This window comes from Zootoca vivipara, chromosome 11 (assembly GCF_965207765.1).
Source record: "Zootoca vivipara chromosome 11, rZooViv2.hap1.1, whole genome shotgun sequence".
Classification (NCBI taxonomy): domain Eukaryota; kingdom Metazoa; phylum Chordata; class Lepidosauria; order Squamata; family Lacertidae; genus Zootoca; species Zootoca vivipara.
Genome location: NC_142594.1, coordinates 30,822,600 through 30,840,086, shown reverse-complemented (window position 1 = coordinate 30,840,086; position 17,487 = coordinate 30,822,600). Strand labels below are relative to the sequence as shown.

At 42.6% G+C, this 17,487-nt stretch overlaps 1 protein-coding gene across 1 annotated transcript in view; it reads right to left on the bottom strand.

Moving 5' to 3' along the window:
• SLC25A13 (solute carrier family 25 member 13) overlaps positions 1-17,487 on the bottom strand; it is a 110,496-nt gene that overhangs the window by 56,754 nt on the left and 36,255 nt on the right. Inside the window, exon 5 of the mRNA XM_035129397.3 lies at positions 6,091-6,230. Coding sequence (XP_034985288.2) covers positions 6,091-6,230 — 140 coding nt within the window. The remainder of the gene's footprint in view (positions 1-6,090; positions 6,231-17,487) is intronic.

The following is a 17,487-nucleotide window of genomic DNA, read 5'->3' as shown; positions in this document are numbered from 1 at the left end:
TTGTGTTTAAACTTGTCATAGAAAAGAAATAAAAACTTCGAGGCCTTTGAGATCAATTTATCTATGCCTAAGTAAACTTTCTTCTTCTATAATCAGTTACTACCATGTCTTAGAACCCCTATCCTAAACAGGGGAGAAAAAGTGTGTGTTGGGCGTGTCTAGTCTACATTCTTATTCCCTGGTGTTTTAATTCATGTACCTTGGTTTTCGAACAGCTTAGTTCTCGAACGTTTGGCTCCCGAATGCCACAAACCTGGAAGTGACTATTTTGGTTTGCGAACCAATCAGAAGCCGTGCTTTGGTTTCCAAACGTTTTGGAAGTTGAACAGACTTCCGGAACAGATTCCCTTCGACTTCCAAGGTACAACTGTATACTGTATGTTTTATTTTTGCCTTGCAAGTGCTCTTGCTTGTTTGCTTGGGAGTCATGTTGCCAATTTAAAAATGGTTCAGGGGCACAGCTTTGACTATTCATGCATGCTAACACTTACAGTTAGAGATGCCATCTCTAAAGCCATTTCAGAACAATGCCCCCTCTCCTCTCCCTGTACACTGTTCTGAGGGTTCTTTCGACACACACCCCAAGCTAATTTTGGGGTATGTGGAGGGTGCATGGCAGGAGGGAAGGAGAAGCCTCATTTTGCATGTAGAAGTCCTCATGCCGGGCTTCCATTGGCAGGACTCATTAGGTGAATCCAGCCCAGAGTTTATAAATCCATGCTGAATCAAATTAGATATGTGTTTCCCTGTAAGACCCTTAAAACTTCCACTGTCTTTTAAAAAAAACTACAGCTTCACCAGTAACATGTCCATGTACTTCTGTTTAATCAAAGCTATTTCCAATATTGATATTGCAACTCCTTACAAAGGTGACAGAATGATAATAACTGCAGTCAGCAGGATCTTACAAGCTGTTTAGCTTTATTCTTATTATTTTATAAACCTATACCGAATGGAGCAGTATTTGCAGAATAATTTAAAAGTACATCACGGTGCCTCATCTGGCACCAATTAAGAGGAATATATAATTCACGCAGAGAGACAACGGCGTCCCCCTGCAGTCTTTAAGGTCCAAGGTCTAGATGCCAGAACAAGGTGACCGACTCATATACATGAAAAGCATCAAAGGACAAGGGTTAAATGCCAACGGTTCCTTAATCCAAAGCAAGATTTCTTTCAAGATGTGAACAGCCACTCCTAATCTCCAGCTAAGGGCAGCTTTTGACAGAAGCATCCCGAGCAATAGAAACTAGAATGTTATCTGGCCCACTCAGCCGCCTAGAAGCTAGGTACCCTATTCCCAGACCCATGGTGGCTGGCTGTGATGGTTGCCCTTCTGCGGATGCTTAAAGGCATTCTGCATACAGATGTTAAAAACAACAACACCCACCCTTCCAGACAGTCTGCAGGTGCAAAGAATTGAGATTCCAGGAATCACTGCACTGGAATGTGTTGCATTGTTTATGGCAGATGATGTACATGTGGCAGATTCGCTTGTGTACTGCAGAATTCCCTTTGAGAAGAACCACAGTGCACCAGCGTATACAGTGCATACAGAAAAAATACTGTACATTTCCATGGGATCCCTGTAGTGGGGTGGCAGAAGGGTTGTCCCAGGAGAGGGCTAGGCTATACTTCCTCTTGACTATGTCCTAGATTGCACAACACTTACTATGCCCAAGGAAACTTAATGGGAGCCACTGAGAATCAAGTTGTTTGCCTAGTCCTGCTCCATTCTGGGTTCTGATCCCTCAGGCGCCCCCCACCCCCACTCTTTTTTAAAAAACAACCTCTGCACCTCCAGCTCTTCCCCTCCATTAAAAAAAAAGGAAAGCTCTTACCTTCCCTGGAGGAGCTTGCCGTCTCCCCTGAGCCAGAAGGCCTCGGGGCGACGCCTCGGCTGAGCCGAGAGCCACAGGGCCGGAAAGGGGAGAGCGCGGCCTGCATAGAGACCCAGTGTCCTGGCCCCGTGGAACCAGCAGGGAGAGCCCCGCTCCTGCAGTCCGGAGCCCTCCCGCCGGTAGCAGAGGCCAGATGGGAGCCATGGAGCCAGCGGGCCGCGGGGAGAGTCCTAGACTGTGGGAAGGCATCCGAGCCTTCCCGCCAACAGGAACGGCAATGAAACGCAGTGCTGGGGTGAGGGATGACCCTGGCGCTGCAGAGCAGAACAGGGTCCTAGTGCCCCTGCTCCGCTCGCTTACCTCCCTGAGCGGAGATCCTGAGGGGCGCGGCTGGCGGAGGGAAAAGGGAGGCCGCCGCACAGCTCCTCCACTTGCTGGGGCGCCCCTCAGCGCCCCCGAGCGCCCAGGCGCCCCACGCCACTGGAGTCAATGGGCGAGCCGGCCCTGAATACCCTGATCTGACAGTTATGGCTTCATGAGAAATGGATTCCGCCTCTGTCTCAACTTCCTCCAAGGAGCTTAGGGCAAATACATGGTGGTTATCCTACCAACATCTATCCTTCCAATATTAAAGGTAAAGGTAAAGGGACCCCTGACCATTAGGTCCAGTCGCGGATGACTCTGGAGTTGCGGCGCTCATCTCACTTTATTGGCTGAAGGAGCCGGCATACAGCTTCCAGGTCATGTGCCCAGCATGACTAAGCCACTTCTGGCGAATCAGAGCAGCGCATGGAAACACCATTTACCTTCCCGCCAGAGCTAAATATTTAAATACCTATTTATCTACTTGCATTTTGACATGCTTTTGAACTGCTACCGGTAGGTTGGCAGGAGCAGGGACCGAGCAACGGGAGCTCACCCCGCTGCAGGGATTCGAACCACCAACCTTCTGATCAGCAAGCCCTAGGCTCTGTCGTTTAATCCACAGCGCCACCCACGCCACGTCCCATTTATTTGTTTACTTATTTATAATCTGGATTTTCAATATATCAAGGCAGTATATAGCATATTAAAATTAAGTCAGCAAAAAAGCACATGTGAAAACACCAACAAATACTGTTGGGTTAAAAGAGAAAATGCATATTACAATAAATATTGTATTTACATACTGCTTAATCAATAACAACAAAAAACCCCTCTAGGCGGTTTGCGTAAAATAATGTAAAATATTCATCATCATAATATACTGTCAAAATTAAAACTTTAAAGACAGGGGGACATCAACTTCATCAAAATGTATATAAAATCAGTAGTTTTCAAACAAACATACATAGTAAGATCATGTCTGTCATAGTAAGATCACGTCTGTTTAGGTTTGCCTAAATGAAAAGGTTTTTAGCAGAAAGCAACACAGCAAAGGCATAAAGTATGCTGAGAGTTCCAGAAATTGGGTTCTGCTACACTTATGTCGTACACTGCATTCACACTGTGTAGGAAAACCGAATGTCCTGCAAATTCCTCTGGATCATTATCAAGGGGGAGAAACTGAATCCCCCCAGAATTCCATGTTGGTGCAGACAAGGTATCAATGCAATGGCATCTTGATAGTGCAAACAAGTCCAAACCCCTCGCCTCCCCCTCTTTCACCAACACATGTGGCCAACCCTTCCAGGAACCCCTAGTACAGAACTCCCAATAAGATGCTCTGAACTCTCAGACAAACTCTGCCACCTGATTCTCTGGTATCAATTAAACTGCTTAGAAGAACATGAGCTATACTGGCTAACAAAAACAAATTCGATCCATTTTCACGTGCTAAACTTACTCTGTGGGGAAACCCCACATTAAGAACTGCAAAAAAGATGGTGATAGGGGAAAAATTGATAGAAGCAGGTGTATTGACATTGGACCAACTGATAGATGGGGAAGATGAATTTTATACTTTTGCTATTTTAAGACAAAAATATCATCTATCAGATGCAGCCCAATGGCAGTATCTTCAATTACAACATCTCTTAACAAGTGTGTTTGGGCCGTCAGCCCTTCCAGCTTCTGAGATACCTGAGATATTGGAGCAATTGGACAACATTCAAAAATAAAAAGCCAGCAATTACTTTTTAATAGATATCTATTAACAATACACAAGTTCAATATGCAGAGGTGGTTGGAATAAAGAATTGAAACTTTAATTGTTACCCAGACAGTGGGAAAATGTATTAGCTTCAATATCTAAGGTGTCATTAGATTTAAAACTAAGCCTAATACAACAGAAAATAATATTTAGAGTTTACTGGACTCCTTTACTGTTGTATTAAAATGGGTTAGCTAAGATAGCTCAGTGTTGGGGATGTGGCAAGGACAATGCCTCTCTGAAACACATGTTTGTACAGTGTCCTTTACTTAACAGGTTTTGGGAGAAAGTGCTGGACTGTGTAACTGTGACTGTGCAGAAAAAGTTACATCTTTCAGCGGAGAATATTAAACTATGTATCTGCAGTATGGAAATTATCAACGGGACAACGGAAATGGATTTTACATGCCCTAACAGTGGCCAAGAGACTGATATTGAGGAACTGGAAAAATGAATATATGATACCCTTCAATCAATAGACTGACAATATGACATCACTCAATCAATGGACTGACAATATGACATCACTCTCAATTTATGAATGGACTGCTTACAGGCGCAGACTCTGTATGAATAAATACGATAACATTTGGAATGAGTTTATACAAAATGTAGTAGGCTATTAAAATTTGCATAAGCACTAGGACAAAAACATTATAAGAATGTATGGGAATATCGTAATTGCTTTGTTGTTGTTGCATATCTCCGCTTTTATATGTATCTTTTGTTGTTGTTGTTGTTTTTCTCCCTCTCACTTTTCCTTCTTTTTTCTGTATCACTTTATTTCTTTTAACTGAAATCACCTTAATAAAATATACATAATTTTAAGAAACCTCTGCCACATGAATTAATTTTTGCATTAAGCATTTCTAGCAAATCGTGGTATTGACTGATCAGTGAGAAGCTGCTGCCTTGAACTGGTTGCCAGACAGCTGGGTGGGACAGACTTGTGCCGCTAGGATGATGCTTGTAATGGGCTAGAATCCGCACTGCCCAGAAGTTGTCCCTCAGTGGCGAGAATGGTTAGATAGGAAGGAAAGTGAAGTCAGCAAAAGGAGAGTCATTAAAACAAACAGAATGTGATTATACTGTACCAGGATTTCCAACATCCTCTTCAGACAAAGAGTTAATGACTCCACCAAGTCAATTTGAAGCATTTGTCCTCGGAGCATTATCTTAATTATTCCTCATCAAAATGATAACACTTCCTACTGTGAACTAACATCCTTATGTAAACAAAATTACAGGCTCCATAGTCCTGAAACATGATCCTTTGTCAAAACTATCTTGTGTAGTGGCTCTTTAGAGCCTACCCAATGGAAACACAAACAGAAGCACTCATCCTGCCTTAAGAAGTTTTCAGCGCCGCGTCTGCCATTGCTACCATGTATTTAAAGTAAATTCCCATCCCAAGTGTCGGATATAAATAAATGCAAAACATTTGTTCCAAAGTAAATACAAAGGTTATCTGCCATGTATGCTAAAAAATAATAATAAATCTCAAGATAGGGGTTGATGAGCAGAACCGTTGTAAATCCCAAAATTCTTTCCTTCCCTGCATCTCTCCCCCTCTTCCCCTTGCACAAACAAATGTCCAATTTAAAATGTCACATTGATATTGGGAGCTAGTTGGCCTCCCATAAGTTCGTTGTAAGCCACTGATACATCCCAGTTCTCCATTAGGAGAAGGAATTCATTCGGTCCCACGCAGGTTAAAGCTGCCACTTCCAGACTTTAGGTTTGGCAACGTCGAGTTGCATCTAATTCGATACCCTGCTTTTCAGTCACAAATATCCAACGTAGCTGAACTCATAGCTGAAATTGGGGTGGGGATATCCAAGGACCTTTAATCATCTTGAGTGCCAGCTCCTCAGAACCACACCTACAAGATTAAATTGAATTGGATCCTTTTCAAAAAAAAAAAAAACTACTCTGCTTTCAGATGCCAAGAGAAAAATTACTGCTTAGGCAGCAATTTCACCACTAGCCAATCACAGTTCATGGGCACACACAAACATACCAAGCCGTCTAAAAAAAAAAAAAGACAGATAGATAGTCTGCAATGAAACATGGAAAGTAAGGGGAAGGGATAAAACCTTGCAATTCTTCAAAACTCACCAGTAAGAACTGGGTGAACTCTGCATAATTTAGGCGCCTTTTCCGATCTTTTCCAAAATGCAGCTGCACAAACTCTGAATCCCAGTTAAAGGGAATATGCTGGTGAATTGTGGTCTGGCCAAAAACTTGCTTAACATCCTCTGGGGAAGGAAAGGGGAGGGGGGGAGAGAGGGAGAAAAAAAGAGAGAGAGATGATTATGAAAGCAGATGCAAAAATTGGTAAAAACCTGTTCATTCGATGAGAGCTTGTGCAACATTAACAGGTTTTCATTTAAATAAACAGTAACGCTGGATTAACTAGCTCAGAGACTCAGGTGTTCTGCTAGGTTATACATGTGCTTGCATTGTTCTGCTTCCTTCTTTCCGAGTGAGGGGTCGGCAACCTAAGTTTAACCGGCCCATAGACCCCCGCCACCCGCTTGGTCAGCTCCTGTGCGCCATGCTAAACTGGCGCGGAGCAGAGCGGGGACTGCCTTCTGTGATGCTGGCCAGCTTCCCATTGGCTGCAGGAAGCTCCTGCAGCCAATGGGAAGCTGCACACGCCTCCTCCGCGCTGGAAGGAGCACCAGAAATAGCGTTTGCGCATGTGTGGGTGCGCACACTCTGGCCCACCACGGCGTCTGCAGGACCAATGTGACCAGATAAGTGACCAATGTGTCCTCTTAACACCAGACAGACCTAACACTTGGCACCCACCCCTTACTCATGCTCTACATGATTTTTTTTTGTCATTCATCAAAGCAGGGATGAAAAACCCATGGCTGCAACTCCCATCATCTCCAACCACTGGTCATGCTGGCTGGGACCAATAAAGAGAGTCTGAGGGTGTCTGAAGGGCCACAGGATCCTCATCCCCACAGAAAAGAGACCGAAACGGCATGCCTCATTTTGTCATCTTGCACTTGAGGAAGACCAGTTTGGAAATGTCATGGAGACCTGCACCACGTAGTCCAGCTGCCAACCAGCACTTTGCCTGGTTTATCAAAATGGTAATAATAAACACTATTATAAATACATTCATCCTGCAATTCAGTACTGGCCATTCAGATAATTGTGCATTTTCAATAGGATTCCTAGTGCAGAAAACCTGCCCCTCCCCTGCTTCATATTGCTTACTATTCCAAATTCCTTGCCCTCCAAATGTCTGAAAATTGGCATTTCACACTACCAATTGATTACACACAAATCATTGTTTTCTCTCCTTGTTTAGCACGCATCCCTGAAAACTGCAGTACATGTGTTTCGCAAAAAGTGATGCCATAAACTGACTTCAGTGTATCTTTTTAAAATTAGGATTAGCCGGTTTCCTGACAGGGTGCACACTGAATTACATGGTGCAGCTACTTCACCAGAAAATCACCTATTTATTGCTCTTATTGACAACTTGTGATGGCTATGAAACAGGGTATGTCCTTTGCTGTTCATCTTTTATATACTTCTTGCCAACCACTGTTCATGGTTCGCAAACTCCAATACAAGCTCACTAGACTGGTTCTTAAATTTTTTCTTCTTTCTTCACTGGATTCATCACTCATTCATCTAGAATAATCCACTGATCAGAGTCCTTACTCAATGGACATACTTCCTGAGTCAAATATAGAGATCACTCATGCCCATGAACCATTTTTACACTGTTTTGGCTTCAGATTTAACTGCCAGGTCTGGTTCTCATGCACATTTAGAAAACTGTCCACTTAGCTTCTCCTCCACTCCTTCCACATAACCAGGAGCTAAGTTATGGTTTGGCTCAGCACAATATACAAACCCAGACTCACAGTTTGTCTCACTTTAAACAATGATCCGTAACCCTAAACGGCCTCGGCCCAGTATACCTGAAGGAGCGTCTCCACCCCCATCGTTCTGCCCAGACACTGAGGTCCAGCTCCAAGGGCCTCCAAGTGAGGTTACAGGGAACCAGGCAGAGGACCTTCTCAGTAGCGGCACCCGCCCTGTGGAATGCCCTCCCATCAGATGTCAAGGAAATAAGCAACTATCTGACTTTTAGAAGACATCTGAAGGCAGCCCTGTTTAGGGAAGCTTTTAAAGTTTGATGTTTTATTCTGTTTTTAATGTTCTGTTGAAAGCCACCCAGAGTGGCTGGGGAAACCGAGCCAGATGGGCGGGGTAGAAATAATAAATTATTGTTATCATTATTATTATTATAGCAGCTTGTTCTTGGTTTATTGCTTGTGGTTTGCTTGGGGGGGGGACACAAACCATGAGCCTGGATTCACACGTTAAGCCAAACCGTGCTTTAGCTCCCAGGAGCTCCTGGGAAAGACCAAATTGATCAAGATTTTCCAAATGTGCCCCAGCACACTTGACTGATGATGCTGAGCCTCACTCATTTGCTGTTGTGTGCAAACTGAGCCGTTCTTACACCTACAGTTCTCCCTGTACCATTCTTTGCTTCCTACTAAAGGTAAAGGGACCCCTGACCATTAGGTCCAGTTGAGACCGACTGTGGGATTGCGGCGCTCATCTCGCGTTATGGCCGAGGGAGCCGGCGTACAGCTTCCAGGGCATGACAAAGCCGCTTCTGGCGAACCAGAGCAGCACACAGAAACACCGTTTACCTTCCCGCTGTAGCAGTACCTATTTATCTACTTGCATTTTGACGTACTTTCGAACTGCTAGGTTGGCAGGAGCTGGGACCAAGCAATGGGAGCTCACCCTGTTGCGGGGATTTGAACCGCCGACCTTCTGATCGGCAAGCCCTAGGCTCTGTGGTTTAACCCACAGTACCACCCGCATCCCCGGTCTATGATCCATACATTAAGCTTGTTCCAGCACTCCTCCCCAAATAATTATAGTCTGGAGCCACCAGTGAATGTGCTGTGTGCATATAGGATTTTCCTGGGCCTTCCTTGAGTTCTGCAGTTCTAGGACAACAAGTACTTGGAAGAGGTAGGAAACTTCTCTGGAGATGTTCCCTCTATGACAGACAACTCCTACCATGGAGTTTTTCCTGGCTTCCCAGTGGCACATGTTCCTCTACCTGTATGGATTTTTTCCAAGAAGTCAATTTTAATTGTCTTCTGCAGGGGACGGGTGTGGAGAGATAACCCAACCAATTCCCTTTTTTATTATTGAATTCAAATTCAGGATTATTTTCATATAATATCACGAGAGTCTTAATTAGGAAATGAAACTACCCAGAATATGCCATTTTCTATGAAGCCAAGCAACTGCACTGGAATCTTTTTGAATCTTTATTTTGTAAGTTTAAAAAAGGAAGAACTTTGGACTTGACGGAGAATAATAAGCTTCCACCTTGCCAGTACTGCGAGCGACTGGCTAAGAAAGGCACAGCTATCTTCTGCTAAGCAAAGAGCACAAGGCAAATTGGAGATTTCATAAGAAGCTAAATTGCATAATGGCGTAAGTACCAAGGTTGCCTTTTCAAAGCTTTTGACAAGGCACCTTTTATATTAATCATTGTTAAGGGTCTGAAGGCAAGGGAAGTGATGCAGTAGAATTAGAGCCGAGGCTTCGAATCCCATATTCAAGGCTGTAAGAAAATGAATACAGAAGAACTGCAACTAAAAATTAAGCTAAACATCAGCAGAAGTCATATTATATGATTAACAAATCAATGTGGCATTTATAATCTATGAAACAATGCTAACATCATTAACAAAACAGCAGCAGCAGCAACAACAACAAGCTAAGCTCTGTAAAGTTCATACACACACTCTATTCAGTTCATTAAAATACACAGAAAAAACACAGAAAGACCGTTGGTAAGCATTTTAGATAATATTCTGTCACAATCATACCACTGTCCCACCTGCTGCCTTGGCCCCAAACTCCCTGGAAAACCAGGGAGATAATCTGAATCTTGCCAGTGGGAAAGGACATCTAGGAGAGATTGACCACAACATTGATGGGACCAGTGACAGATTTTATTTTTGCAACTCTGCAAATCGGGGGGGGGGGATGTGTGTGTGTTGTGCGTCCCTTCTCACCTGGAGAGACTAATGATACCTTCTTTTTTTGCTGGTGGCAGTGATGCTGTTTGGGCTACATAAGCAATGGCACACATATATAAACATTGGAAACAGAGGGAACGACACAGATTCTGAACCTGAAAGGTACATACAGTCAACATGACTCATATCCATTGGCAGACTTATTGTCCATGAATTTTTCTGATTCCCTTCTTAATCCTTCTAAATCTAGCAGCGATTCTCATATCTTGATGCAGTGAAATCCGAAAATCTTAAATTGTGTGAAAACGTATTTTCTTTCATTAGTCCTGATTCACCAAGTGGTTGCAAGTTTGAGTATTATATTTGTGTGTGAGAGGGGGGGGGGAGTTGTCTCTGTATCCACTTTCTCTGCAACATGTACGCATTTTATAAACCCCTATCATGATCTTCTGTAGGCACCTTTCTACGAAAGGCCCAATTGTGGTAGCATATGAACATCGTAAGAGCCCTGCTAGATAAGCAAGAGAAATTCTGGCCTGTCTAGACTAGCATCCTGTTCTGCAGGGGCCAACCAGATAGTTCTAGAAAGCCTGCAAGCAGGACTGTGACAGCAATAACACTTCTGCATCCACAGAACAGAGGACCAATTTGGATGCAGTCATAAAAGAATTCTCACATCTCCATCCATATTTCTGTGGGCTTTAGGGAAACTTGCAGCTAATTCTATATATGTCTACTCAGAAGTAGGCCCTACTGAGATCAGTGAGACTTACTCCCAAGTACACGAGTATAGGATTGCATCCTTAGCATCACCACAAAGGTCCACAAAAAATATAGGATTTTGGACTCCCTTTGGGGCAGTGTCCAGAACTACGGGTAAACAGACAGAAGGTTCCATACTGAAATGCAAAAACCCCACGCCTTGACTCCTCCCGATTTTAAGCAAAATCACACCCTTTTCTGGCTGTCTGAAACTAGTAGTTACACATAATTCAAGCACGGAAAATTGGGTTGTAAATTGTCAAAATCTGAGCCAGTCAGCAGGCATAAAGCTCATTTGTACAGAGCTGGTTTTAAATTCATTTCATCCCATGCTACATGTTGACATTAATTTAATGCATTTATTTGACATGCATTTAACATGCAAAAAGTCAAAATGTTGTCTTTCCCTTACTGTCTTGTCCCCCCCCCCCTTAATGGCACATGAGCTGATAGAAGTAAAGAAACAGTTCCTGTCTCAATTCTGCTTCCTGAATTGACCATTTCATGGTAATGTTACCCCCACTTATTTGCTCTTTGCAAACATGAAATCAGATTCTCTACCTATTGGGCAATAAATATTTTACTGATTTCAGCAAAACAACTCTTGAGTTTAATAAGCATTACACATTAAGGAATACAGAGTTAAACAAACGTGGTTCTAATGGCATTTATCTTTCGGACGCAACACGTGTCTATTTGCAACTGAACCAGCCTGAGATTCAAGACTGTAGCAATGTTGCCACACAACAGCAGTGGTGGGGTTTATCCCCCCAGTAGAGGCAGGTCAAATTCCTTCCAAAATTGCAGCTTAGTAAATGGGCCTTTTCTTCCACACCGTCGTCTTATGAAGGATGGTTATATTTCAGCTCTCAGTTAACCAGACAGTGACCTTATACTGTTTGAATTTACTCTCAAATTGGTTCTCTCCCACCTTCTCCATACCTATTTTTTCCTTCTCTCCCTCTCTTTTTAAGTAGAAACGAAGAAAGCAGAAAGCACAATATTTTAGCCATTTGAACAAGCTGCATTCTGAAATCAGCCCCGCTACCTGGAAGTGCTCTCCGTTACCTCTATCTTTCAAAATTGGAGCCATTATAGTCATTCGTGCAAATCCACATTTAGCCTTTCATAAAAGAGTGGATTTTTGACCCATTGAACTGGAAGAGCTTCTGCGCTGTTCTCCTGATCTTTGACAAGATAGCCCACAACAACAGAGAAGACAATTTCTCGCTGGTGTGAATTTGTATTCCGTTGTTAAACTCTGGATGCTCACGAGTGGTAATTCTGCTCCTGATAGCCTGCACTCTGATGATTCTGAAGGGTTGCAACAAAGCCGCACGAGAAACCCAAATACCCAAATGCACTAAGCCCACTTTATTGTTACTGAGAGGGGCCTGCCCAAGGAGGAGGGGGAAATTGACCTGGGCACAGTGAACTCCTCCTTGACACTGTGGAGTTGTGTTTGTGCGCATTTTCTAATTGGGCCAGGGGAGACTGTAGCAGCAATCAATAGGAAACTCAGATGATCACCTCCGCCTCAGGTATAAGAGCAGCCTACTGGTGCTAAGCAAAAGGGAAGGTTTTCATTCTCTCCTACGATTCCCTTTCTCCAAGACTGGGAGAAATTCTGTGCTTACTAGGTGTACAGAAGAAGCGCTCCCAATTGGATAGCTCCAGATAACCCCCACCCCTTAAACAAGATTCAAGGTTGGCCAATTGGCAATTGCAATAGACAACACATGATTAACCTATGCAAAAAATAAACTGGGTAGCACAATACAGGTATGAGGAAGAGTGCCCGCGACTGGGGCCTATTTGTGCAATACTTCTTCACTCCAGAGTGCCAGTCCATATGATTTTCCTCGATCATTTCATCTGCTACTCCTTTTTGGCTCTTGGTGCATTTAAAAAAATGTATTTATCTGTAGTGGATGTCTGTGGCGGATGTCTGCAACTGCTAACTCACTGGTGTGAACTGCAATTTAGCGCTGATCACCTGAGATGTCCAACATGCTGCCTTAGTAATAATAATAATAATAATTTATTATTTATACCCCGCCCATCTGGCCGGGTTCCCCCAGCCACTCTTAGGATTGGTTTACAACCAGTTTAGAGGAAGGATACAGTGGTAACTCTACTTACTAATTTAATGCGTTCCAAATGCACATTTGTAAGTCAAAAAAAATTGTAAGTCGAATCCCATAGGAATGCATTGGGAGAAAAAAATCGTAAGTTGAAGCAACCCTATCTAAAAATTCGTAAGTAGAAAAAATCCTATCTAAACCGCCTCCAAGATGGCGGACAGAGCTCCATTCGTAAGTAGAAACATTCTTAAGTAGAGGTACCACTGTAGTTCTTTCGAGCTGCCAATTCTTTAGCTGGGGAAGGCTGAGAGTGCGTTCCATATCCATCATGTATTTCATTTCCATTCTCTACTGGCCAGGAGTAGATGTCTGTATTTACTCAACAATAGTGGTACCTCGGGTTAAGAACTTAATTCGTTCTGGAGGTCCGTTCTTAACCTGAAACTGTTCTTAACCTGAGGTACTTTAGCTAATGGGGCCTCCCATTGCCGCCGCCGCACGATTTCTGTTCTCATCCTGAAGCAAAGTTCTTAACCCGAGGTACTATTTCTGGGTTAGCGGCGTCTGTAACCTGAAGCGTCTGTAACCCAAGGTACCACTGTAAATAGAAATTGCATTTCTATTCTTAAAACTAATCACAGCAGTTTAAAAAATGACACTAAAACTAACAAATGACCTAACCAGATCTTACATTATTCCTGCCATTCAGGTGGGAGATTAGAACTAAAGTATTTGCCCCCTCCCAGCTCTCCCTCTCTCCCAAAGCATCAGCACTGCACCCTAAATGGTGTTAAGAGCGAATAAGGTAACAAGTGTGGGTTGCTTCACACAAGATGGAGTTCCCTGCACATAAAGTCCTCTGCTGCTAGAAACTGCATGCAATATCTCACAACACGTAGCAAAATGCACACAACTCAACATTGCTGCACACGCCCATGAAACCCAGGACATCAGCTACAAGCGGAAGTCACTCTATTTCCTACAAGTTACAACCTCCACGAAGGAAATTTCGTCGTGTGTGACACAGATCTCAGGTCACTTAACGATAACCTAATTCTAATGGCACTCATCCTGATTTGTTTTCGGGAAGGTTATACAATGCCAAGTGACGCAACTGTTATCCCCCACGCTCCAGTGCCATTTCCCCTCCTGCAAAAAGTTGGATCATTCCGTGGCAGGAGCGGGAGCTGTCGCACAAGGGCACCAAATCCAATTTAATTGTGCAACTTGAGTTTGCCGTTACGCAATTGAATCCTACCTGCAAAATAGCGACATTCTGTAAGTTGCCTCGTTTTCCAATGAGGAGAAGGGCGACACAAAACTCAGGGTGACGCTCCATGCATCTATCCACAAAAGCTTATCCCGTAATATATTTGCTTAAGCTGCCAAAATAATCTTTCTTGTTTCTGCAGTACTGAACTATTTTCTATTCCAGCTGGTTATTATAAGAACATCATAAATGGGGACTGGTGCCTGAGTTTGCTCCCCGCCCCCACCTTCCTTCTCCTTCACAATCCTTTTTCCTTTTGTGTTATCCTTTTCTGATTGTAAGCCTGAGGGCAGGGATTGTCTTATTAATGATCTCTGTATGCCTTTTTTTGGATGGTGGGGTAAAAATCCTATTTCTCATTTAGCTATCGTTTTCCGTTTGCAAGCATTTCCAGCTGGTTCCCAGATCTGTTCTGCCTACATTCACAGATATCCAAATAGGCCAACAAGGGTCGTTCTACAGCCGGTGACTTAACCGCCTTTAAAAATTAAGGTAACCCAACAGGCTTTTGTTTACTCTCTTTGTAAAATGGAGACTTTGTCTGCCTTTCACCAGCGCTGCAGCGTCTGCAAAAAAGACAATGCAAGTTCCAGGCAATTACTTCTGATGTACGCAAGGCCAGAAGTTGTTGTTAAATTTGCTTTGCCCCTGCGCAAGTGCAGCCCTTGGAATTAAAGATAAAGGTTATTTAAAAGGACTGTTAATTTTTAAAATGTTGACATTTAGACCCAAGCATCTAAACTTTTCTTTATTAAACCATCTAATAAAGGATATCAAAGAACTCTTACCTCTTTAATGAGGCATTAAAATACAGTAATACAAAAAAAGGCAAAACTGTTAAGCCTCTTAAACCCCTGGACTTACATTATCAGCTTTTATGTGCCTGTCAACACTCAGGAGTAAGAAGCAATGGTTTATTCTCTGTCTCAAATTTAAAAGCCAACTAAACTTCCTTCCACCTTCCTGCTGAGATCTTTAACTCCTGGCAAAGAGCAGCAGCTCCATGTACAATGTGATACAAAAGGCCAAGGCAATCTCTATCCGTTGCAAGCCAAAAGCACACAGTACCATCTCCTGTTTCATGCTGTCTCTAGGAACAAACAACTAAACCTTCCTTATTTTAAACAATATACGTAGCGGGTAATTTTGCTGAAGGGGGGCTGGGAAAGTCCTTGATTCTCTGTGTTCCTAAACAGTGGTCTGGGTAAATCAAAGTCCTAAAACTAGGACTAAAATTAAAAAGGAACTTCTGAACAGAATGCAGATTTAAAAGAGATTGCTGAGAAAAGAGAAAAATGGGTAGGTTGGCCCTATTTGAGATTAACGCAATCTAATGCTAAGCAGTATACTGCAAATATTTAACAGATCATGAAAATATTTAGTGACCAGCATAGCAACCTAAAAGTGTAGCCAGGTTATAGCCAGAAGCTGGATTTCAGTGGTATGGCACAAATCCAATAGACTTCCAAAACAAAGCCTAAAAGGAACATGGGAGGTTGCCAAATACGGTACCAAGCCAGACTATTGGTCCAACTAGTTCAGTATTGGCTGTATTGATTGGCAGGGGCTTGACAGGGTTATGGGAAGGTTCCCCCCCCCCCTACCTTACAAGGAAACGTTTGGGATATTTTGTATACGAAGCATGTCTCAGTCACTGAGCTATTATTATTTCTAAGATGTTACACTTATATAAATGCTACAGGGGATACAAAGTATAATTCTCACATGAGAATTTGAAATAAATTGTTCTTATACTGCATAAAAAGCCTACATTGTTACTGAGAACCATCTGTTAATTTGGGCCCGGCTAGATCTGAAGAACCATTAACTTCAGCAAACTCAGAGCAGAACAATTGTAATGTCTGAACTCCCAGGGGAAATAGCAAATCATATATCACACACACACACTTGTATCCAACTAACTTTTACACAGAGCATACTCATTGAAATTAATGAACCAAACTTAGTCATGGTAATTAATTCCAATAGGTATCCATTAAGGAAACATTAGTTTAAAACACTACAATGGTACCTTGGTTGTCAAACTTAATACATTCCGGGAGTCCATTTGACTCCCGGAACTATTAGAAAACCAAGGCACGTCTTCCGATTGGCTGCAGGAGCTTCCTGCGCTCAATCGGAAGCCGCGTCGGAAGTTTGGCTTCCGAAAAATGTTTGCAAACGGGAACACTTACTTCTGGATTTGCAGCGTTCAGGAGCCGATTTGTTTAGGAGCCAAGCCATTCGACAACCTAGTGGTGTTTCATGATTGGCTACTATGCAAACCGAATGATTGGTAACAGAAAGGGAGACAGACATAAACTTCTCAAGGAGTCTCCATTAGTAAAAATGGAAGGATATGAGTGGGGGGGGGGGCGGAGAGAGATGTGAGTGCCGCTTGAGGTTTTTTGTTTTGTTTTGTTTTTTGGAGGGTGGGGGTTAAAAGTATTTACTTTTGCAATTCCTCAAGGATGTTGCCTCAGCCAACCTGATTAGAACATCAAATTAGTATCATCTGTGAAGAATATTTCCTGCGCAATATTCCCACTTAATGGAAAACAGGCACTTCAGAGTATTTCTGTGCAAGACATTTATTCTGCAGCAAAAGAACTAAGCTTTGTGTGTGAGAAGGAAATGCACACATATATTTCCAGGAAAGAGCAGAAAGATGTAGGCCCTAAGTTAAAGTAGGCCCCCAAAAAGTTATGAAACAAAAACAAAAGCTGGGTTTCTCTTTGAGACATTTCTTTACACACACAAAATATACATTTTTTTTTAATTAAAAGTGTTTTACAACATCAGCTCCATGAATCCAAGACGTGTCACTTAAACTGTGGGCACTGGGGTATTATTCTTAGAAAACAATTTAGACAAGTGCTTGACATCTGTAGGACTGAATTGGCACATGCCTAGTCACATGTCTCGTGTCTGGAAGAACATGCACAAGTTACAAGCCTATGAAGAATTTCTGGAAGTGTTTCATTAAAGTTTTTCCTTTTCATTTTTTAAATAGTGACAGTATATTGCATTTCCCAACTTATTAATTTGTTTTATTTAAAGTTTATATACCGTCCTTCATCAAAACTGGTTCCAGGCCAGTTCACCCACTTAAAATGTCAAAACACAAAAAGCCAGCAGAATAAAACAAAGCAACCAGCAAGCTTTTAATATGTCTAAAATGCAGAGGTTTGGGGCAATGCCTGGGTATATCATGGTCAAGCATTCTCCAGTAACACCAATCTGCAATAGCAACATTTAAAAGTCCATTAACAATATAACACTTAAGAAACCAGATAGCTGTAGACTCATAAAAAATATTAATTTAGCAATATTTCTCACATGGGAGGGA